The 25766-nt window shown below is 41.3% G+C and overlaps 1 protein-coding gene and 1 long non-coding RNA gene across 6 annotated transcripts; both read left to right on the top strand.

Moving 5' to 3' along the window:
- Positions 1-446: 446 nt before the first annotated feature.
- LOC124145027 (tropomyosin-like) lies at positions 447-25766 on the top strand. Of its 5 annotated transcripts, none has more exons than XM_048399027.1 (15): positions 447-474; positions 1575-2015; positions 2305-2346; positions 2995-3036; positions 4935-5000; positions 5611-5697; positions 7262-7336; positions 8017-8121; positions 11715-11828; positions 14122-14268; positions 15732-15857; positions 16630-16671; positions 18413-18490; positions 18984-19067; positions 25425-25766. In XM_048399027.1, the coding sequence occupies exons 1-15, from the start codon at positions 462-464 to the stop codon at positions 25511-25513; spliced, it is 1551 nt and encodes a 516-aa protein (XP_048254984.1). In that variant the 5' UTR covers positions 447-461; the 3' UTR covers positions 25514-25766. The 5 variants fall into 5 exon arrangements, with proteins under 5 accessions (XP_048254984.1, XP_048254975.1, XP_048254990.1 ...); XM_048399018.1 differs by having other exon boundaries at positions 18978-19067; XM_048399033.1 differs by lacking the exon at positions 25425-25766 and adding an exon at positions 23725-24281.
- LOC125381673 lies at positions 8128-11579 on the top strand. The gene is made up of 2 exons (XR_007221970.1): positions 8128-10285; positions 10654-11579. It is a non-coding gene; the product is annotated as an uncharacterized LOC125381673 (long non-coding RNA).

Genomic DNA, 25766 nt, shown 5'->3' with positions numbered 1-25766 from the left:
GGCGGGTACACACCTTTACATCGGGATCAGATATATAGAAATATAGTTTATGATCATAATGTGGGCAAAGAGAAAGTGTTGAAAATATGGACAAATAGATAAATATATAAATGAATAAAAACACACACAAAACACAAACAAACAAACGAATACGAAGTTACATAAGCACTAAGATCAACAAATACAATTATTAACACACAATCGAATCAACACAAATACAAACAAAAAACAAAACAATGTACAACTAAAGCAACAAACTAATAAACAATCAATAAAGTTCAACTAAAACAACGAATAAACAATCAATAAAAACAAATAAACACAAAAGCGTGATGAATAATAAATGAATGTCTCAAATCAATACTAGTCATTCAAAATATTCTTTGTATTCAACTATCACGTGTTTAGTGCTTCCTTGAACCATGCAACTTGTACTTTCGTTTTGTGGTAAGGTCGTCGCTATGGCTTCCCCAGGTAAGTGGCTGTTAATAAGTGTGGGCTATGCCTGTGTACATCATCTAAACGTGCATAAAAGTATGAAAAACTTGCGCAAACTGAAGTCACACGTAACTATCTAAAACTCCGCTATGTGTGATAAGTATTGACCGGCGTGGTGAGTCGGAAACATGGTAGACCTGCACGCCATGCACAGTGAAAATGTGTGTCGAGTGGGCACACGGGGAATACCGCTGTTGGTGTGTGCGGATTGCCATGTTAATTGAAGCATGTCAGCAAAGTTGGAACCAGGTCTCACAGATCACACCATCACAGGTACCCGCGTACCCGCAATGTTGAAAAAATACAGTTATATATACCTCAGTTGGCTGTTATACGACAGTCACACAGGATTCAGTGTTTTGTTATCTAACAGTCAAGTTGACCTCAGTGGTATGTTATGCGACAGCTACACAGGATTCAGTGTTTTGTTATATTACAGTCATATATCGACCTCAGTGGTATGTTATACGACAGTCACACAGGATTCAGTGTTTGTTATATTACAGTCATATATCGACCTCAGTGGTATGTTATACGACAGTCACACAGGGTTCGTTGCTTTGTATTACATCACAGTAACACAAGCATTAGTGTTCTTTTGTGCACCCGTCACTCAGCGCTGCCATATGTATGTTATCATGACCTAACCGCCTACACACAATACAGTAGCACATGAATGAGAGCATGGCGTCGCATACCTGACGCGTGACAGGTTGGACCGCCCTAGGTCTTACAATCAATAAGCGATTGAATTATACGAGTGTTGCAATAAGTATATACAGCCCATATGACCAGGGCTTAAAGCTCATTCGCTCACATGTGTAAATTTAGCGAGACACATTGCTGGTGTTCTCCGCCGTGTTAGCGCTAGAGTAATACTAACAAGAGCGTAAAACCATACTCGCTCACTCACAAATAACATGGCCACAACTTGCACTTAAATACTTCAAGTGTCGACTTAAAGATCTGTTAGTGTAATTAGATTTCTATATTTTGTATACTGTTCTGCAAATACCCTATGGTATGTGTCTAATATTGTATGATTTGAAGTCTAATACAAGCTTTCAATACTTAAGCTGAAAAGAAACGAAATGAGGAAGACCAAAGAGAAAAGCTGACACAACTTAAGAAACAACTACGTGATAAGGACGAAGAACTGGTCAATATCAAGTTTGAACTCGAATCTACAAAACAATATTTGAAAGAAAAAGAGGACGAGTTAAAGAAAAAGGGCTCAGATGGAGTACAGGAAGAAGAGAAGATAACGCAATTTGAGAAAGAACTACGTGATAAGAACAAAGAACTGGACAATACCAAGTCTGAACTCGAATCTACAAATGACAAGTTAAATCAACTTAGGAAACAATTCGATGACAAGGTCAAAGGACTGGAAGAAATGAAGTCTAAGCTGCATGCAGCAGAACTATCATTTGGAAAAAAAGTTGACGAGCTAATGGCACTAAACAAATCGTTTGCCGAGTGCAGTTCAAGATGGAACGAGGATTGTAAAAAGAAAGGTTAGAAAACCATTAAGTCTTTCAAGTAATCTCTCTTTAGACAAGAGGGGCGGTCGGGTAGCCCAGTGGTTAAAGCGTTCGCTCGTCACGCCGAAGACCCGGGTTCGATTCCCGACATGGGTACAATGTGTGAAGCCCATTTCTGGTGTCCCCCGCCGTGAAATTGCTGGAATATTGCTAAAAGCGGCGTAAAACCATACTCAGTCAGTCAGTCTTTAGACAAGAAATATCGTTAATTGTTCGCGAATTGTGTCTTGTGTTGTTTGTAACAATTGATTATTTGTTGTAGAACAAGCCGTTGAGGAAGCAAAACAACTGCGAGTGACAGAAGGTACAGAAACTAATTGTTGGAACGTTGAAGTATTTATTGTTTATATGTACGCCCTTTGTGTATACCAGGCACATATGGGTCCAAAGGGTGGTTGAGTGTGATAAGTGTTATCGTACACTGACAGAGTTGATCCTTTTTACCAAGTCAATACCCGACTTCTTGCTGTGATATAGCTGAAGGTGCTTTTGAAGATCATAAACTGTTCTGCACAGTAACTGTGGTCCCGGGATTATCCCAGCGTTTTTGTCGTAAGAGGCGACTGAATTGCATTGGGTAGATTAGATGACATGCTTGATTCCGTCATCGACGGATCACACATCAACCACTGCATTCCCTGACATAAACTGCCTGTCTGGAGAAAGTACATGTGAACAACAAGTTTTGATGGTGACTGAAAATGAAACAGCAACAAATGGTTAGTCGATGGTGATGTATTTGATACTTGTTTGGTAGTTTTGTTTTGGACCTTAAGTTGGCAGTGTTTCGGCGACTGTTTTCAGCCAAGTAAGGTTTTGATAACATCTATTTGTAAGTTTTGGTCAAACCCCTTTTACATGTATGCTTTCTTTTGCCCAGCAGTTCAGCATTTAGTTTGCGGGTTGAGGTGTTCAACTACAAACAAAAACTGTCTGATGTTTCTACTTTTAGAAAAAGCTTACGAGGACATACAGGGATTACGGCGGGAGAAAGGTAAGGTGCACTTCTCTATCATACACAGTTCTAACTAGGGTTAAATTGGTGGTGGCGTAGGGACAGTGTAGAGATGGTGTAGTATGGTGATGTGGTGTCAGTGTGCTGGTGTTGTGGTGTTCGTGGAGTGATGATGGAGGAGTGGTGACTGCGTAGTGACGTGGGTGATGTTGGTGGAGTGGTGCGATGGCAATGTGGTGGTGTTGGTGTAGTGGTTTTGGTGGAGTGGTGTTGGCGGCGTGGTGTTGGAAGTGTGGTGGCAGTGTGGGTGGAGTTGGTGTAGATGATGTTGGTGGAGTGGTTGCAGTGTGGTGGTCATGTAGTGTTAGTGGTGGGTGTTCGAGGAGTGCTGGCAGTGTGTTGGTGTATGTGGTGTAGTGGTGTCAGTGTGTCGGTGTACTTGTGTTTGCGTAGTGGTGTCATTGTGTTGGTGTAGTGGTGTTTGTGTAATGGTGTAGTGGTGTTTGTGTAATGGTGTTGGTGGAATGATGTCAGTGTAATGGTGTAGTGGTGTTTGTGTAATGGTGTAGTGGTGTTTGTGTAATGGTGTTGGTGGAGTGGTGTCAGCGTGTTGGTGGAGTGATGTCAGTGTGTTGGTGTAGTGATGTCAGTGGGTTGGTGTAGTGGTGTTTGTGTGATGGTGTAGTGGTGTTTGTGTAATGGTGTTGGTGGAGTGGTGTCAGCGTGTTGGTGGAGTGATGTCAGTGTGTTGGTGTAGTGATGTCAGTGTCTTGGTGTAGTGGTGTTTGTGTAATGGTGTAGTGGGGTTTGTAGAATGGTGTTGGTGGAGTGGTGTCAGTGTGTTGGTGTAGTGATGTCAGTGTGTTGGTGTAGTGATGTCAGTGTCTTGGTGTAGTGGTGTTTGTGTAATGATGTAGTGGTGTTTGTGTAATGGTGTAGTGGTTTTTGTGTAATAGTGTAGTGGTGCTTGTGTAATGGTGTAGTGGTGTTTGTGTAATGGTGTTGGTGTAGTGGTGTTTGTGTAATGGTGTTGGTGTAGTGGTGTTTGTGTAATGGTGTAGTGGTGTTTGTGTAATGGTGTAGTGGTGTAGTGGTGTTTGTGTAATGGTGTAGTGGTGTTTGTGTAATGGTGTTGGTGGAGTGATGTAAGTGTGTTGTTGTGGTGGTGTTTGTGTAATGGTGTAGTGGTGTTTGTGTAATGGTGTTGGTGGAGTGATGTAAGTGTGTTGTTGTGGTGGTGTTTGTGTAATGGTGTAGTGGTGTTTGTGTAATGGTGTTGGTGGAGTGATGTAAGTGTGTTGTTGTGGTGGTGTTTGTGTAATGGTGTAGTGGTGTTTATGTAATGGTGTTGGTGGAGTGATGTCAGTGTGTTGGTGTGGTGGTGTTTGTGTAATGATGTAGTGGTGTTTGTGTAATGGTGTTGGTGGAGTGTGTCAGTGTGTTGGTGTAGTGATGTCAGTGTGTTGGTGTAGTGATGTCAGTGTGTTGGTGTGGTGGTGTTTGTGTAATGGTGTAGTGGTGTTTGTGTAATGGTGTAGTGGTGTTTGTGTAATGATGCGGTGGTGTTTGTGTAATGGTGTAGTGGTGTTTGTGTAATGGTGTTGGTGGAGTGGTTGCAGTGTGTTGGTGTAGTGATGTCAGTGTGTTGGTGTAGTGGTGTTTGTGTAATGATGCGGTGGTGTTTGTGTAATGGTGTAGTGGTGTTTGTGTAATGGTGTTGGTGGAGTGGTGGCAGTGTGTTGGTGTAGTGATGTCAGTGTGTTGGTATAGTGGTGTTTGTGTAATGATGCGGTGGTGTTTGTGTAATGGTATAGTGGTGTTTGTGTAATGGTGTTGGTGGAGTGGTTGCAGTGTGTTGGTGTAGTGATGTCAGTTTAGTGGTGGAGTGGTGGTATAGCGGATATACTGATTAATACTGATTAAATATGGTGCTTCAGCTCGACTGCAGTGGCGACACGCTTTTCAACTGACATGCGACCAGCAGTGGAAATTTAGAGTTCGAGGTGCGTATTGACACCGTCGCAGACACGTGATGTTGGTCCGTATCTGCAATATCATGACGATAAATTTATGGTTGAATAAATATTAGGGATGTAAATACTAACTCCTGATCTAACTAGTGATGAATCATAGTTGCACATGCCTGATGGCGATATATGAGATAAACTTACTCTGTTTAGAAATTTGATGTAGTACCACTGATTATATATGCCTCTGATAATTTTTTAATTTGGAGCCGCTTGATTCGAGGTCTTGTAGACAGAGCATCTGCCCTGAAGACGAAACGTAGCCGTACCAAAAGACGTTAGTCACACACACACACACACACACACACACACACACACACACACACACACACAGACACACACACACACACACACACACACACACACACACACACACACACACACACACACACACACACACACACACACACACACACACACACGTGCAACATATGAAGGCTTTCTTTTGACATGAAGTGATAATCAGTACAGCATGCGACGGCTTCAGTTCAGACATCCGATGGTAAACAGTACAACCTGTGACGACTTTTCTTTTGACATGCAATGCTGATCTTTACATCATGTGACTGTATTTGTTTGCCCACAGCTGTGGTCAGTGCTCAGTGCGAAGAAGTTAAGGGCCAACTGACCAGCATGTCTCGTGAACATGAGTCGGAGCGGAAACATCTTCAGGGTAAATATTCACTTTCAATAAATTCTCCTAAAGTAGTTCTCTACGCGCTCAGATGATGATGATGATGATGGTAATGACAATATTATTAATAATATATATAAAAAAATAATAATAATATAAAACAAGGCATTCCACAGTTTTCTAAAACGAGCCAAGGATGTGGGACATAATCTCAATGTCGATGTTGATTTTGTTGATGGTTCTGTACTGCTGGACGATATAGAAATGAGTGTCAACCAAGCGAAGTGCCATATCAAGTCGGCCCAGACTCAGTTTTTCAAGGAGAGGATTTCTGAACGACCACTGCATCGAGTTTATGTGTAGTGTGTTGAGAAGGTCAGCCATCCCGCAGAGTCCTTCGCTTGGATGAAGTCGTCTGGGCTGAAAAGTGAAACTGAAGGCTTTCTGTTTGCTGTTCAGGATCAGTCACTTCCAACTCGAAACGGTCAATGTGTGATTTTGCATCAAAATGTGAATATGAAATGTAGATTATGTAATGAATTTAATGAGACAGCCAAACACAGTGCGAGTGGATGCCCAGCTTTGGCACAGACACAGTATCTTAAGCGACATGATGGGGTGGCTCGATCATTTTATTACCGTCTCCGCTATGCTTGTGGTTTTGACACAGAGGTCCATCCATGGTACGACCCGGAATATGTAGAGGGCGTCATGGAAAATGATAAATACAAAATCCTTTGGAATAGGCCCGTATATAGACTCAGACATATCCAGGCTAACAATCCCGATCTTGTCCTTTTTGATAAATCCAATGAAATCATTAATATCATTGAATTTTCTGTCCCTTTTGACAGTAATGTGATTGTCAAGATTGAGGGAAAACATGGCCAATATGCAGACCTCGCTTTCGAAATGTCACGCTTGCATACCAAGTACCAAGTTGTCCGACTCCCCATTGTTCTCGGTGCCTTAGGTTTGGTACCTCCCAATCTGTTGAACTACGATTTTGGAACTTGCAGAAAATATATTCCAAAAGCCTGGGCTTTATAAACATTCACGACAACTGAACAACTTTTTGTGCCAAGTCTTAAAACATTACGCAGGTCCTAAGCTCAACAGTTGAAGACCTCAAATACGCCCAATCTAATCTAACTTTTTTTAAAGCAGCCAATGGAATAGGTTCCTTGAATGTATAGTCCTAGATATTCTTATCTGAAAATCACATTTGATTATAAGCACACCCCACTGGATTGAAAGGAAATCTTGACATTTGTTGTTTTTTTTATTTCATTCTGTACGTCAGCAGTTTATTCGTTATTTGATACTTGGATTAAGTGAAAATAAAAAAAATAAACCTCATACAAGAACATTGTATATTTGACTTACCTGAATCACCGCAAAATGGACCAGCACAAGAGTTATATCCATTCTTTTGTTTCTGTATATAATATCAACGTTATAGTTGATCATGATATCCTATCGTGTGGTAGAACTTGCATCAGTAGGATTTCAGGCCATCAGAAAAATGTGTGTCGACTGGCTGTTACCTACACACAGGTACAAAGCATGGTGGTTCACGGGGTTGTTACAATCACTATTTCAGATCAGATTGACAGTCAGAATGTCCAGCTGTATGTTGCTGGGAAGGGATGGCAGACACAAGAAGCAAAGTTGACAGGTAAACACTTGCAGCATTTCATGTGTCTTGGAGAGAACTCCCCAATATCTACTTTGAGAGAACTACATACAAATCAGCATAATTATTAACTTTTCTACGTTATGATGAGATCAGTTTTTGTTTATCAAAGGAATTATTATAATTATGTATCAAGCATTATTGAATTTGAACGTTCCTTCGAACCTTTTATAGTCACTTACACAGGTTGACTGTGCCGACCTGGGCTTGCATATTGTAGCTATTGAGGCCTGATGTTAATACTGTGTCGGTTGAGGCTTAAATGTTAATACTGTGACGGTTGACGCATAAATGTTAGTTTTGTGGTGGTTGAGGCCTGATGTTATTATTGTAACTGTTGAGGCCTGGTGTTATTATTTTGGCGGTTGAGGTCTGGTGTTAATATTGTTTCGGTTTAGGTTTGATCCTCATAGTGTAGGCCTGATGTTGGTATTAGTGCGGTTGAGCCCTGATGTTGAAACTGTAGTTGTTGAGGCCTGATTTTAATGTCGGTCGCGGTTGAGGCCTGATGTTATTATGTAACTGTTGAGGTCTGAGTTAGTATTGTGTTGGTTGAGGAATGATGTAAGTATTGTTGCGGTTTTGACATGATGTTAATATTGTAGCAGTTGAGGCCAAAGAGAATTGTTTTTGTCAACTGATGCATATTATTCTGGGCACAGATCGCATTGAGCAGGCAGAAGTGGAGAAAGCAGAACTTGCAGATAAAGTGACCCACTGTGAGCTGAAATTGAAGGAACGGGAAGGTTCTGTGCAAATAGCTAAAGGTAGGAGCAGACAAGACTAGAACACACAGCTAAAGGTGGGAGTAGACGAGACAAGAACACATAGCTAAAGGTGGGAGTAGACAAGACTAGAACACACAGCTAAAGGTGGGAGTAGACGAGACTAGAACACACATCTAAAGGTGGGAGCTGACAAGACTAGAACACACAGCTAAAGGTGGGAGTAGACGAGACAAGAATACACAGCTAAAGGTGGGAGTAGACAAGACTAGAACACACAGCTAAAGGTGGGAGTAGACAAGACTAGAACACACAGCTAAAGGTGGGAGTAGACAAGACTAGAACGCACAGCTAAAGGTGGGAGTAGACAAGACTAGAACACACAGCTAAAGGTGGGAGTAGACAAGACTAGAACGCACAGCTAAAGGTGGGAGTAGACGAGACTAGAATACACAGCTAAAGGTGGGAGTAGACAAGACTAGAACACACAGCTAAAGATGGGAGTAGACAAGACTAGAATACACAGCTAAAGGTGGGAGTAGACAAGACTAGAATACACAGCTAAAGGTGGGAGTAGACAAGACTAGAATACACAGCTAAAGGTGGGAGCAGATGAGACTAGAACACACAGCTAAAGGTGGGAGTAGAGGAGACTAGAACACACACAGCTAAAGGTGGGAGTAGACAAGACTAGAACACACAGCTAAAGGTGGGAATAGACAAGACTAGAAAACACAGCTAAAGGTGGGAGTAGACAAGACTAGAATACACAGCTAAAGGTGGGAGTAGACAAGACTAGACTACACAGCTAAAGGTAGGAACAGACGAGATTAGAACGCATACAGCTAACGGTAGGAACAGACGAGATTACAACACACTTAGCTAACGCTAGGAACAGACGAGATTAGACGTACTTAACTGCCAGTAGGAACAGACGAGATTAGAACACACTTAGCTAACGGTAGGAACAGACTAGATTAGAACACACTTAGCTAACGGTAGGAACAAACGAGATTAGAACAAACACACAGCTAAAGGAAGGAGCAGACGAGATAAGAATACACTTAGCTAACGGTAGGAACAGACGAGATAAGAACACACTTACCTGAAGGTGGGAGCAGACAAGACTAGAACACACAGCTAAAGGTGGGAGTAGACAAGACTAGAATACACAGCTAAAGGTGGGAGTAGACAAGACTAGAACACACAGCTAAAGGTGGGAGTAGACAAGACTAGAACACACAGCTAAAGGTGGGAGTAGACGAGACTAGAACACACAGCTAACGGTGGGAGTAGACAAGACTAGAATACACAGCTAAAGGTGGGAGTAGACGAGACTAGAATACACAGCTAAAGGTGGGAGTAGACAAGACTAGAACACACAGCTAAAGGTGGGAGTAGACAAGACTAGAATACACAGCTAAAGGTGGGAGTAGACAAGACTAGAATACACAGCTAAAGATGGGAGTAGACAAGACTAGAATACACAGCTAAAGGTGGGAGCAGATGAGACTAGAACACACAGCTAAAGGTGGGAGTAGACGAGGCTAGAACACACACAGCTAAAGGTGAGAGTAGACAAGACTAGAACACACAGCTAAAGGTGGGAGTAGACAAGACTAGAAAACACAGCTAAAGGTGGGAGTAGACGAGACTAGAATACACAGCTAAAGGTGGGAGTAGACAAGACTAGAACACACAGCTAAAGGTGGGAGTAGACAAGACTAGAATACACAGCTAAAGGTGGGAGTAGACGAGACTAGAATACACAGCTAAAGGTGGGAGTAGACAAGACTAGAACACACAGCTAAAGGTGGGAGTAGACAAGACTAGAATACACAGCTAAAGGTGGGAGTAGACAAGACTAGAATACACAGCTAAAGATGGGAGTAGACAAGACTAGAATACACAGCTAAAGGTGGGAGCAGATGAGACTAGAACACACAGCTAAAGGTGGGAGTAGACGAGGCTAGAACACACACAGCTAAAGGTGAGAGTAGACAAGACTAGAACACACAGCTAAAGGTGGGAGTAGACAAGACTAGAAAACACAGCTAAAGGTGGGAACAGACGAGACTAGAACACACACAGCTAAAGGTGGGAGTAGACGAGACTAGAACACACACAGCTAAAGGTGGGAGTAGACAAGACTAGAATACACACAGCTAAAGGTGGGAGTAGACAAGACTAGAACACACAGCTAAAGGTAGGAACAGACGAGATTAGAACGCAAACAGCTAACGGTAGGAACAGACGAGATTACAACACACTTAGCTAACGCTAGGAACAGACGAGATTAGAACACACTTAGCTGCCAGTAGGAACAGAAGAGATTAGAACACACTTAGCTAATGATAGGAACAGACTAGATTAGAACACACTTAGCTAACGGTAGGAACAGACGAGATTAGAACAAACACACAGCTAAAGGAAGGAGCAGACGAGATAAGAATACGCTTAGCTAACGGTAGGAACAGACGAGATAAGAACACACTTACCTGAAGGTGGGAGCAGACAAGACTATAACACACAGCTAAAGGTGGGAGAAGACAAGACTAGAACACACAGCCTAAGGTGGGAGTAGACAAGACTAGAACACACACAGCTAAAGGTGGGAGTAGACAAGACTAGAACACACAGAGCTAAAGGTGGGACCAGACGAGACTAGAACACACAATGCTAAAGGTGGGAGTAGACAAGACTAGAACACACAGAGCTAAAGGTTGGAGCAGACGAGACTAGAACACACAGAGCTAAAGGTGGGAGCAGACACGACTAGAACACACAGCTAAAGGTGGGAGTAGACGAGACTAGAACACACACAGGTAAAGGTAAGACCAGAGGACACCAGATCACGTACAGATAAAGGTATGGAGTAGAAGAGACTAGAACACAGATAGCTAAATGTGGAAACAGACTACACTAGATCACACCAAGCCGAAGGAAGGAAGGAAAAAGAGACCAGGACATACATATAAGGAGATAGCAAACGTGCTAACGGTAGGAACAGTCGAGATTAGAACACACACAGCTAAAGAAAGGAGCAGACGAGATGAGAACACCCTTACCTAACGGTAGGAACAGACGAGATGAGAACACACTTAGCTAACGGTAGGAACAGACGAGATTAGAACACACACAGCTAATGATAGAAACAGACGAGATTAGAACACACATAGCTAACGGTAGGAGCAGACGAGATTAGAACACACAGCTAGCGGTAGGAACAGACGAGATTAGAACACACATAGCTAACGGTAGGAACAGACGAGATAAGAACACATTTAGCTAACGGTAGGAACAGACGAGATAAGAACACACAGCTAACGTTAGGAACAGACGAGATAAGAACAAACACAGCTAACGGTAGGAACAGACGAGATTAGAACACACAGCTAACGGTAGGAACATACGAGATTAGAACACACAGCTAACGATAGGAACAGACTAGATTGGAACACACAGCTAACGGTAGGAACAGACAAGATTGGAACACACAGCTAACGGTAGGAGCATACGAGATAAGAACACACAGCTAACGATAGGAACAGACGAGATTGGAACACACAGCTAACGGTAGGAACAGACGAGATTTGAACAACGGTAGTGCACTTCACGCTTGTAATGTGTTTCAGCGTGGGTTCAGAGGCTCAGTGAACAATGCGAGGCGAACGAGAAGAATCTGGAGGAGCTCGCCCGGACCAAGACAACTCTCCGTGAGACTGAAGCACAATACCTAGACATCCTCGGTAAGTCATGGTCAGCATTAGTCAATGGGCTTTAACGTTGAGTTAAAGAATATTTCACTTACACAGCAACGTGTTCATGTATGTGTCCGTTGTACTCGTCCGGACGCATGCTGTTTGTTTTGTAGTTTTGTAACCACTGGGATACCATGTCGAAGGTCACATGGTAACCCTATTAAGACACAGTATACTCCGAGCAGCCCAGTCTTTGTTTCATCTCCTCCATATCGATCACCAGGGGGGTAACAACAACTATCATCTTTTAACGTATTTTGGCATGAAGCGGCCGGGCATTGAACCCTCGACATTCCGCTCTCTGGGCTGACGTTGTATCCGCTCCACCACGGAGGTGGCCATAAGAAAAACTTTTCAGTGCTTCATCGCTCTTATGCCTAGCAATAATGACGAAATGATTAAAAGTACAATCATTATTTATCTACCATTCTTTTAGGCATATCATTTTTTCTGTTGAATGAAATCTGACCTTGTTCTAAATACAGCATGTTATCTCGACGCATATCTAGGGCATTCCTCCCTTAAAGCCGCCTCCGTGGTCTTGTGGTAGAGCGTCCGCCCGAAGAGCAGAACGTCCGGGTGTTCGATCCCCGGCCGCAACATACCAAAAGACGTTAAAAGATGGTACTTGTTGTTACCCTGTCTGGCGCTCGGCATTAAGGGGCTTAAACAAGGACTAGTCGGCTCGGAGTCAGTATACTGTGTCTGAGTGGGGTATTCATGTTAAACTGCGGCATGGTATCTCAGTGAGCTAGCACTATAAATCGGCATCAGTCCGGACTAGTACAAGCAGCCACACACACACACGTACGTGCGTGCACGTCGCTATATAAGTGCAATAATCTTGGACGCGACGTTAAACCCAATTTCACCTCACCTCCTCCCTTAAACTCACACATTAAAAGAGTGTTTGGTCTTCCCTTCATTTGTTGGAATATTTGTCTCCTTTATTTCTATACTGCATGATCACTATTTTTAACCAGATACACATTACAGGATATTTCCTCGCATCAGACATCGCATACCATACGTGATGTCATAGATACATTATTACTTGACACTTATGATGAATTGCTTTCAAATAGATATTTGTGTGTAGAAAAAATAAATAGGCATATGTATACTTTGTGTGTATACTTTCAGTCCCACACAAGTCCGATTTAGACAGTACCTCCCGTTAAACCTGAATAAAAAAAATATGAACATAATTAGATCTGGGGTGAGAGAAAATTAGTATGTAAATAATATCAGCTCGTATTCATAATATTTAAAAAGCATATCAACACCAAATATCAAAGGCAACGAGACGAACTGGCTGTAGTTGTCAGATTAAAGTTTATATTTTGTTATGAAGTTAAATTTCTTTCAATTTTGAAAACACTATTTCTGTTATGTAACCGAATAACAAGACTTTTCACTGAAACGTGGAATTATGCATGTCGTATTTGATCTGTGTGCACACAGTGTTTCAAAAAACTACAGTTAACGCTATTGTGTTGCGTATCATTCTCATACTGGTGGGGGCACGGGTGGCCCAGTCGTCTAAGGCGCCGCGATTCGCTGTCCAGAGTTGCGTCCCTTGGGCACGCCAGAAACCTATGATTGTGGGTTCGAATCCCGGTTCGCCCCGATTATGTTTCTAGGTTTGTCAGCACCATACCCGTGCTCATTGGTTTCACCGAAGTGGTAAACGTCTGAGACCTGCATCGCTTCGGGCTCTCCTCCCACATTAAGCTGACGCGCCTTGATATAACTGGAATACTGTTAAAAGCGGCGTTAAACCAAACTCACTCACTCACTCTAATACTGGTCATCTCTGACGCCAAGTTATAGTCTTACAATATTGTACACGTACACGTGTAGGTGAGGTGAGGTGAGGTGAGGTGAGGTGACGTGAGGTGAGGTGAAATGGGGTTTAACGTCGCGTCCAAGATTATTGCACTTATATAGCGACGTGCATGTACGTGTTTGTACTAGTCCGGACTGATGCCGATTTATAGTGCTAGCTCACTGAGATACCCGGCTGCAGTTTAACATAAATACCCCACTCAGAAACAGTATACGGACTCCGAGCCGACCAGTCCTTGTTTTAGCCCCTTTATGCCGAGCGCCAGACAGGGTAACAACAAGTACCATCTTTGATTGAACCCCGGACGCTCTGTCTCCGGGCGAACGCTCTACCACTAGACCAGGGAGGCGGTCACGTACACGTGTAAGCCCCATCGTATGAAAGTCACAGTGAATACATGAACATTTCCACAATCGACTTTCACATTTTCAGGAAAGTTGCAAAATGAGCAACACGATGCTGTTCAGCTGCGCCTGAAGCTTGACAGTGAGAGACGACTCAACGCCGCCTTGTCCAACACGGCCCAACGAGAAGCCGAGGACGACAGACAAGAACAGGAGAGGATAGCCTTACTTAAAGGTAACTTCTTTATTGACAAAGTAGAGACAATTTAGCCTTGCCTGGCAGCCGTATAAGGATCTTTACCGAAACGTCGCCTTTACAGTAAATAAAGTTGTTATCCATAAAATGTCTTTACTTTGTCATCCGTCAATTTCTCAGTGATGCCTATCAAACAATTCAGCTTCTTTTTGTGATAAGATGTATAGCTATAGAAGATTATCCCTTATTCACTTAAAAAAGGTCCATTCTGTCGAGGCGAACTGACGGTCGGCATTCAGACACATAATTATATATTTCTCATGTGATGAATAGTGTTACAGATACGATGAACCTTTGTGACGTACTCCGAGTGTGAGCCAACGTACACCTGGGTGCCCTAAGTCTTTGAGCCAAAATGTTACTTTATTAATCGTTGAAACTCTACACCTACCCAAAACGGAGAAACAAATCGAGTTACTTCCCTTCACCAATTCATTTGGATAAACATCGGTTCATTTCAGGAACTCAATGATGCTTGTGCGAGATGAGAAAGTTACCTAAGATGTGTTCCAATTGATATATTCGCGGGCTACATGAAATGTGCACCCTGCCTTTGAGTAGAATGCATGGCAAATAATTGCCGCTCCTTAAAGGGGATTTATTGAAAAAAAACTTTTTAAAACATGTCAAATAGTCATGTTAAAAACTACATATTCACACCGAAAATGTCATATATGATTTCATTGTTATCTAGAAAGCAACAATCAAACTATAAGGGGTGCAGCCCCGAGTGGTCTATTCTCCCTGAAGTAATTTATAAATCGCAAAGAACAATGCAGAACGAAGCATGATTCATTTCACGATAAAACATTCTTCTATCATGGCGTCATTACTGGAGATTTGAACATGCACTCGCAACTTGATGACGTTGTAAATTGGACGACATTAATTTTGAGAGGGAAATGTCTAGTGAGTTGTTCCCATAGATGTAGCTGGGCAACACAGAAAACCGCCATGGCCGAACGATCGCATCCGAAAGTGGGCGAGATATGGCAGTATGTATTAGGGGAAGAGAAACATATAATCGTCGTAAAAATTATGAGAAATGCCAAACTTAGCCCCCCCCCCCCCCAATCGACATTGCCGTGGTCGGTTTGTATTCAGGGAGTCATCATTATTTAAATACGGGTAAATATTTCAAAGCTTTTACATTTCATTAACATCCTCAAAGAGGCTGTACATAATTCATACAAGAAATAAACGACGCGGTATATTCTCCCTGCAATTTTTTATTGTACGATAAACAACTCCCACACGCCGTTTATTTCATAAATCTTGATAACTGTGTAGTGATACAGGTTGTGTAGACGGTATTTTCAAAGATTGTGTTATGATGAGTACATCACGGTCTTCACGGTGGCTTTGTCGTGATACTGATATCACGATGGACTTGTAACGATGTAAATTGGGTAACCATGTTTGTGTATTTTGTTGTCTGTCAGAAGAGATTGATAGAGCGCAGCAGGCTTTGAGGGACGCATATCGGCGTAATGAAGAGAAGTGTGAAAAACTGAAGATGAATGAATCTGAAAAAAAGAAACTCGTGATGCACTCACTGAATCTCAGACGTAGGTGTACCTGGTATATATAATACGTATGTCTAATGAGTGAGTGAGTTAGTTTTAACGCCGCTTAGGGCAGTATTCCAGCTATATAACGGCGTGTCATCTTCATGCAGGAGGGGGTACGGGTGGCCCAGTCGTCTAAGGCGCCGCGATTCGCTGTGCAGACTTGCGTCCCTTGGGCACGCCAGAAACCTATGATTGTGTTTCTAGGTTTGTCAGCACCATACCCATACTCGTGGGTTTCACCGAAGTAGTAAACGTCTGAGACCTGCATCACTTCGGGCTTTCCTCCCACATTAAGCTGACACGCCGCGATATAACTGGAATAATGTTAAAAGCGGCGTTAAACCAAACTCACTTACTCATGCAGGAGGAAGTGGGTGAGTGTGGTTTTACGCCGCGTTTAGCAGTATTCAAGCAATATCACGGCGGGGGACACCGGACATGGGCTACTCACACTGTATCAATGTGGGGAATCGAACCCGGTCCTTGGTTCGGAGCCAACGCTTTAACCACTAAGCTACACCACCGCCCCTGCAGGAGGAAAGCCCGAAGTGAAGCATGGAGATGTTCACAATGGAGTCTGGCTGTAAACTTCTTCCTTATATCCATGACAGTTGACCTTCTTTTGAAATATCTGTGTATTCAGCATGTAGACTTTTCATCGTGTTCAAAATATTCAGACATTGCGTAAATGTCTAAATCGTTACTTGATATCAAATAATATGATTGTGACGAAACAAAAGATGAATGAATGACTTCATTTATTATGTAGGCCAGCTGGACGCCATGACAGAGGACAAGGAGCGACTCCGAGGCAAGTGACCACCTTTACACTTGTGGCTGTAGGAATCTGTGCCTCAACACTTGACAGTGTTTTCTCCGTCTCAGGGGCAAATATATAATAATGCCAATTGTAGCCATATGCTCAGCTTATTGTGTGTTGTGTGAGTACATATTACAGTGAGATACAGCCTAGTGTGTGTTATGTAACTACATGTAAGAGTGATTAGATACAGCCTAGTGTGTGTTGTGCGTAGACATGTTACAGTGAGATGCAGCCTTTTGTGTGTTGTGGGTCAACATGTAACAGTGAGATGCAGTCTATTGTGTGTTGTGCGTAGACATGTTACAGTGAGATGCAGCCTTTTGTGTCTTGTGTGACATGTTACAGTGAGACACAGCCTATTGTGTGTTGTGTGACTACATGTTACAGTGAGACACAGCCTATTGTGTATTGTGCGTCAACATGTTACAGTGAGACACAGCCTATTGTGTGTTGTGTGACTACATGTTACAGTGAGACACAGCCTATTGTGTATTGTGCGTCAACATGTTACAGTGAGACACAGCCTATTGTGTGTTGTGTGACTACATGTTACAGTGGGACACAGCCTATTGTGTATTGTGCGTCAACATGTTACAGTGAGACACAGCTTATTGTGTGTTGTGCGTCTACATGTTACAGTGAGACACAGCCTATTGTGTGTTGTGCGTCTACATGTTACAGTGAGATGCAGACTTTTGTGTGTTGTGCGTCGACATGTTACAGTGAGACACAGCCTATTGTGTGTTGTGTGACAGCATGTTACAGTGATATGCAGCCTTTTGTGTGTTGTGCGTCTACATGTAACAGTGAGATGCAGCCTTTTGTGTGTTGTGTGACAACATGTTACAGTGAGATACAGCCTATTGTGTGTTGTGCGTCTACATGTTACAGTGAGATACAGCCTATTGTGTGTTGTGTGACTACATGTTACAGTGAGACACAGTCTAATGTGTGTTGTGCGTCTACATGTTACAGTGAGATGCAGCCTTTTGTGTGTTGTGCGTCTACATGTTACAGTGAGATACAGTCTATTGTGTGTTGTGTGACGTCATGTTACAAAGAGATACAGTCTAGTGTGTGTTGTGTGACACCATGTTACAATGAGATACAGCCTAGTGTGTGTTGTGTGACAACATGTTACAGTGAGACAAAGCCTATTGTGTGTTGTGTGACTACATGTTACAGTGAGATGCAGTCTAGTGTGTGTTGTGTGACAGCATGTTACAGTGATATGCAGTCTAGTGTGTTGTGTGATGTCATGTTACAAAGAGATACAGTCTAGTGTGTGTTGTGTGACGTCATGTTACAAAGAGATACAGTCTAGTGTGTGTTGTGTGACAACATGTTACAGTGAGACAAAGCCTATTGTGTGTTGTGTGACTACATGTTACAGTGAGATGCAGTCTAGTGTGTGTTGTGTGACTATATGTTACAGTGAGATGCAGTCTAGTATGTGTTGTGCGTAGACATGTTACAATGAGATACAGCCTTTTGTGTGTTGTGCGTCTACATGTTACAGTCAGATGCAGCCTATTGTGTGTTGTGTGACGTCATGTTACAAAGAGATACAGTCTAGTGTGTGTTGTGTGACGTCATGTTACAAAGAGATACAGTCTAGTGTGTGTTGTGTGACGTCATGTTACAGTGAGATGCAGTCTGTTATGTATTGTCTAACTATATGTTACAGTAGGATGCAGCGTATTTACTGTTGTGGACCTTCATGTTTCAGTGAAATGCAATCACCTGGAATCCGAGTTAGTTCATTCACCGCAACATTCAACTCCGAACAATACAAACGGCGGAAATGGCAAGTAATTTTAATGGCTACCTACACACCCTAAATCGTTGAAACAAACTGTTCAGTACAGTTCATGTCTATATATTTATCTAAAGAAAAATGCATGTATAACTGCGGATCGCAACCACATATCTTGCAGACAAAAGTATTATCCCCTGGTTTGGTAGGTCTATCCGGGGAATGGGTGGGCTAATTCCAGGGACATGTTGCCCTGAAGCAGGAATGGGCTAGCGTATTCAAGGAATGGCTTGGCTATAATCAGGATTGGGATTTGACTCGACCAGAAATGGGTTGTGTTAGATCAGGAAGTGATGGATGTTCTTCAGCAATGATTTTGCCCACTGAAAAATGGGTCAGTTTATTCCGGGATTGGGGTGGTCTGGACCGCGAATGGATTAGTCCAAACCAGGAACGAGTTAGCCTAAACTCGGAATACATTAGCCTACCCACAAGGCATTGCTCTATATGTCAGTCTTTTATATGAGGGTGTCCATAGTTCCAGATCCAGACCTAGCTGCATACGCCCTGGACCAACTGTCACCTGTCCATCACTCTACAGACTTCTGGACCCGACCGGATGCAGACAGTAAACACTTTCACACTTATGTCTATAATAGAAGTGTCATTGCACCTTCCATATCACTGGTCTTCCGACATTTGATATTTTTTCAACGTTGGTATCTGTCGAAACGTCGATCCTCGCATGATCGGGATCGATGTCTTTCCTTTTGAGTTTACGTGCAGAAATGTAAAACACACATTTCAGATCTCAGCTATGACCTTAAAGGGGCACTGATCTAACGCAATTCCCCGGACTGGTTGTTGCCATTGTTATTGTTTTTTCCCCCGTGAGTACCCGGATGATACGCAACGCAACTGAGTGTGACCAGAGACTGGGCTACCGTCTGCAAGGACAGCTAAATAAACTTGGAGGCTGGAGGCAATATTTATTTTACGCATTTTTGTATAAACACTGATTGGTTAACTGTGATCTATAAAGATTTCGACAAAGGGCGCATGTTAATTAATTTCTTCAGCCTAAACAAACAGACAAAAAGAACGGCGGAGCTCATCGGATGTCGTCATTTGGAAATACCCCAGATGATTATAGTTTAATACTAAAAAAAAGTATCCATGCAGTGAAAGCATTTTCGGATTTCGGATTGCGTCGATAATACGATTACTACTCCCTTGTTGTCATCCACGTTTTCTCGTCTAACCCTACACTTGTGTATTTGTCGTCATTCACTTGATACTCAGTTAATGAATTTATTACAGGTACAATTAGTGGTAGCACCACTTAGATTACCTGACAAAGGTTCCCATTTGGCATTTATTGTGTCTGGGGTAATTATTCAATCTAAATCCAGGTTTGAAGTGAGGTGAAATGTGTGTTATGTAATATGCACGTGGCAGCCCAGCAAGAGATGAATGACCAGTTCATTTACTTTTTTCTGTAAATCAACGGATCGTTCCTAATCATCAAAGGATTAAGAGAAAATACGTTGATTGATTAATCACTGTTATCTTGCACAGTGGATATGTCAAAAGTGAGTGTTTACATGTCTGGGTTCACTAAAACAAAGGGAATACACTCATATCATGGCGTGCCGATGTAAAAACAACATACTTTGTTCAAAGAGTTAACTGATAATACGTTGATTGATTGATCATTGTTATCTATCACTCAATGGATTTTTTAGGAACCGTGGACGTTATGAAAATAGTTGTCACGTGGGCTTTCTCAGCCGACCCTTGAGACTTAACACCTGAAACAATCCAAGTGATCAGTTGAGAAACGAACACGGATTATAATATCCCGAAACGATATATATCTTTTAAAATATTTGATTGTTACAGAGACACGTGACATCGAATAAGTGTCTTTGTACAGCTGCAGACCAGTGGGATATTGTTGCTTTGTGTTGATATTCACGGATACATTCCTCGAACAAGGAAGCTGCCTAAAATTTATACACATAAATTTGGTAGGTTGTAATTATGGTATTTGCATTTTGTTTTCCTTCATCTGAACCGATTCGTTCTTGTTTCTCTACGTCTTGGTTGGGAAATTCTTCAATGCGCGATAGACGTTGTTTTCACAGGTCTTTTCCTTTGTAAGCGTGTATATATTACCGTCAATTTGTAAAATGTGATTCTCTCAGGCAATTTATAAAATGTGTAAATATTTCAGTCATTTTGACTAAAACATCTGATTAAGACGATCAAAAGGGCCTACAAACATCACAACAGATTATTATGTTGGATTAGAAGCCAAACAACATAGAAATGTACTTTTCAACGTAACATTTTCAGTCTCTTGGTGATGACATTAAACATCAAAATGTTTGGAATTCGGTATCATTATAATACAGATGGAAATGTTTTTCAGTCACTTTGTAAAATATTTAGACGTTTAATAAATATGTTACACATTTTGACAGTAAAAAAATATACACACTATAAAAAAACAATGCTCAGGTGAAATATTTACTTTGTGTTGCAAATCAAAATAGTGTAAAGGAAAATCGCAAAATTACCAAGCAAGTGACTTATCAAAACTTCGTCCCCATTACCGATGCTACCCACAAAGATACCTACATTTCCTAATTATCTCGAAAACTGTTTTTCATTTTGTTGATCAATGTGACCATACGCCCTTATTACTACCGGTATCCATAAAAGTGACTAATGCGCTTACGAATTGCGCAGCAGAGGTCGCGAACTAGTCTAGATTTCTGCTATACATCCGGGTACTCACTGGGAAAAAACAATAACAAAGGCAACAACCAGTCCCGGGGAATTGCGTTAGATCAGTGCCCCTTTAATACACCCCTTCACTGGTTGAATGGAAATCCCCCTTTCTGGAACTAAAAGGGGAATTTAATCCTTATTAATAAATTTTCTGGCAAAATCACTAAACTCGTGTGTTGAAGTAGGTGTCAAATTAACGGAAGCATCACAACTGCACATATGGTGGCCGAGAGGGGACATTGCTTTATCAACTTAAATAACGTCCGCGAGAAAGCGAGAAGAGGAAGCAATAACACGAGACGAGAAAGCGAAAAACACGAGACGAGAAAGCGAAAACGAAAGCGATAGAACGAGTAAGCGATATTTCCCATGATGCCGTAAACTAAAAACGATTTTACTGATTTTCAGTGATCCATTCCTGTAAATTTTACAGCTCTTTTGCCTTAGTTACAACATTTTGAAGTAGATAAATTTGTTAGATATAGATACAGAATGCAGTCTCTTTTGCATACACACATGTGGTTACTTTGTAGTATAGTAGTAAATTAGCAATAATCACATACAGTACAACACAAAAGCCTTTTACATTATTTCGCAATAACTATACACAAAAGTCCGCTGATTATTTGCGATTTCTTGCGAAACTTAATTTACCCTTTTGTGAAAGTTACTAGTTTTATTGACCCCTGGCGTCGACACCAGCGTTGTATAGAACGGCAAGTTGTATCTCTAAACGATTAAACATGGTCTAGCAACCTTTTGAATGTTTTTCGATATTCATCTTTTAATTGTATTCATAATACCACCCAATTTTTCCTTTAATATTAATACTGAAACTTTAAAAGGACTTCATATCATAAGTACAGTAGACTGAACTGGAAAAAATATTGAAAGACAATGTTCATATAAATTATACATTGATAAATAATAGACAAGTATTATGAGCCACTGTTTGTACAGATAAAAAAGGGTAAATTAGCACTTTATGAAATTTTAAGATCATTAAATGAACTTGGGTGCTTGTCTTATGACATATTCATTAAAATATTTGATGTAAAGATTAAGCCTATTTTATTATACGGTGCAGATATTTGGGGCACAAATACATTTGATCCACTTGAGAAAATTCAGAATTATGCATGTAAAAGATTTCTTGGCTTACCGTCACAAACTACAAATGCTATGGCTGTGGGAGAATGTGGTAGATATCCGTTATATTTTGATTCATTTGTGCAATGTAAAAATTATTGGCTAAGATTAATACAGATGTCAGATGATAGAATACCAAAAAAGTCGTATAATATCATGTTAAAACACTTAGATGAATGTGATAGGAGAAATTGGGTAACAAATGTTAGAGAATCTTTATGTTTGATAGGTCTTGGAGAAGTCTGGTTCTCTCAAGGTGTTGGTAATATTGATTATTTAACAAGTATGATTAAACTTAGATTAAGAGATATTTCTTTTCAAGAGTGGCAAGCAAAATTAAGAGAAAGTACAAGATTCGATAGTTACAGTAGATACAAATTGTCATTAAATGCTGAACCATATGTGTATAGCAAAACATATTTAATGCATAGAAGATACTTAGCTCTTTTAAGAACTGGGGGTGCAAAAATTTACATAAATGTTGGAAGATGGAAAAATGTTGAAAAAAGTAAACGAATCTGTCAGAATTGTAATTTAAATGAGTTAGAGGATGAATTCCACATAATAATGAAAAGCCCATGTTTTAATGATTTGAGAAATCTTTTTGTACCAAAGAAATATTTAAGGAAATGCACATCCAAATGTTTTGTTAATTTAATGAATGATTATGATCCAGCCATAGTAGATTATGATCCAGCTATAGTAGATTATGATCCAGCTATAGTAGATTATGATCCAGCTATAGTAGAAAACTTGCTAAAATTCTGTAAAGCTTCACTTGCGAGGAGAGCATGTTATCATTAATTACTGTACACTCTCTTATCATTGAATATATAAGTATGATGAACCGCCATCACCTTGATGGAAAATTTGTATTTTTATATACTTTGTATACTTTGTATATGGGCCTGAGGCCTCAAGTACAAATAAACAGATTGGATAGTTTTAAAATCACCTACATCTCTACAGTTATTATATTTTAGTGAACAGTGAGGAAATTTTAACATTCCTTCCATGGGTTTAATTTTGAATGTGACTGGAAAAAAGCTCAGCTCTCTTTAATGAAGAAGAAGCACTTCAGCCCCTATTAATGAAGGAAACAACAAAAGTCGATAAAGCGAGTCCCCTCTCGACCACCGTAGCCACTATACATGGAAGTTCTGATTAACGAATTCAAATGGATTCCAGCACTGCCACTGGGACGTCTGTAACACACTGATGCTGAGTACGTTAGTAACCTGATTACAACAGTTATGAGTACGTACTAGGCTATCGTGAAGAGTATTCGTGATGTGTGGCCAGCAGTATCTCTTTAGGGTTATACGTTATTTCTCTTGTAGGTACCAACTGACGGGCGTGTATCATGTGGTTTTACAACTTTTGAGGTACAATCGAGCATGCTCTCTCTATGAAGATTTCAAAAGCATCATGCGACTCTCACTCAAAAGTTGTTTAATCAGGGTAACACCATTCGAGGCCTTCAAAACGTTTTATGGCAGCCATGCGGAGGACATTTGACGCATCAGTGACAAAAAGTATCTCCATTACAAGACCCTATTTTGACGAACCAAACGTTCCCATGTTTTTTAGGTGAACCTTAGCTTAGCCTTTGCATGTGTTTGTGACAGGTGCCACCGATGGCTCAGGATACACTTACCATTTCGCGAACACCTGGTATATCCACCATTTGATTCATAAACTCATGGTCATGGTAAAGCCAGAATTGAACAATCCTCTCTGTTTTTAGCAGAGATGTTAAATAATTATGGCATGAATTTTTGCGCTTTTATGTACTTACAGAATAACATCATATTTCATTCTTCGTAGTCGTCCTCAATGTGTTATTCAGAAAACATACAATTCCTGTTTTGTTAAATAAAAGGTCCCGCTCATTGTAGTGACATTTCATTGCTTCTTGATATTAGCCATACGAGTCTGCTGTGATGCTGCATGCAAGTCAATAAAGTATGCAACATGCCCAGAGAGTGTAACATTACCCTCCTTGCTGCGCCTTGAGCTTACTGCTTTACGTACGAACAATATGTACACATCCTACAATAATTAACAGATAATGGAACATTGTAACAACCAGCTGAGGTATCTGGACACGTTAAGTGTATATATACACTATAATGTTCAAGTCAGTGAAGCATTGGAGGTGAGGTGAGGTGAAAAGGGGTTTAACGTCTTGTCCAAGATTATTGCACTTATATAGCGACGTGCATGTACGTGTGTGTGTTTGTGTGGCTGCTTGTACTAGTTCGGACTGATGCCGATTTATAGTGCTAGCTCACTGAGATACCATGCCGCAGTTTAACATGAATACCCCACTCAGACACAGTATACTGACTCCGAGCCGACCAGTCCTTGTTTAAGCCCCTTAATGCCGAGCGCCAGACAGGGTAACAACAAGTACCATCTTTTAAACGTCTTTTGGTATGACGCGGCCGGGGATCGAACCCCAGACCTTCCGCTCTCCGTGCGGACGCTCTACCACTAGACCACGGAGGCGGTCGTGAAGCATTGGACATATCCATACGTCGGTATTACCCTGGTTGTCTTTATCGGAGGGATTATCTACCAACAATTTAAAAAAATCCCCAAATATTAAAGAGACTATGGTAAATTTCAACAGCCCACTGCTGGCTATAAATCTCCGGACTGACCACAACATCCCAACAATCCCGACTAACAGTATCTCCTTTTGTGTGATGATAACTGACACCATGGCGACTAACCCGACACCCAAGAATCACTGCAATGGTCTGTGATGAGTGGATCTCTACCACAGCCCTAACAACTTCCTCAAACAACTAAGGCTCATTGGTATATAAAATACAGTTTAAATTAATTCACGATTATAGTATTGTCTAAACAGAATCAGACGTTGAAATAGTGGCTGCTATTTTTATCCAGTTCACGAACTGACAAACACGCTTCTCAGTGCGGGTGCTACATTATTTCTTTGGTCATTGATTACATACTATATAGTATTGAGAAACCTAGTGGTTGAACCATATTCATCATTGTCTGTATCCAGAGGATGAGGTCGGCGATGCTGTGAGTGTCTCCTCAACAGACTTGTGGTCTCGCCATCACTTTCATAGTGGCATGCGATTGGATGAGTAGTGGCGACTGACGTCGTTGACGAGGACCCTGACCAAGGCTGTCGTTTTCCAGATGCGAAGACAGCATAGAAGATGACGCCAGCGAGGTGGATGAAGGCAGCGACGATGAAGAGTCGTTTCCACGCCATGGGGACGTCGGCGTCTGACTGTTGGTAGAACTAGTCAGTTAAAATCTGGTCACAGTTTTGTATAAAAATAAAAGAATAAACATCGAGCCACGTGGTATATGATATCATAATAAAACATAAACTTTA

This window comes from Haliotis rufescens, unplaced genomic scaffold, assembly GCF_023055435.1.
Source record: "Haliotis rufescens isolate VD_foot unplaced genomic scaffold, xgHalRufe1.0.p SCAF_1, whole genome shotgun sequence".
Lineage (NCBI taxonomy): Eukaryota > Metazoa > Mollusca > Gastropoda > Lepetellida > Haliotidae > Haliotis > Haliotis rufescens.
The sequence above is the reverse complement of the archived record's forward strand: the minus strand, read 5'-3'. Positions and strand labels throughout refer to the sequence as shown.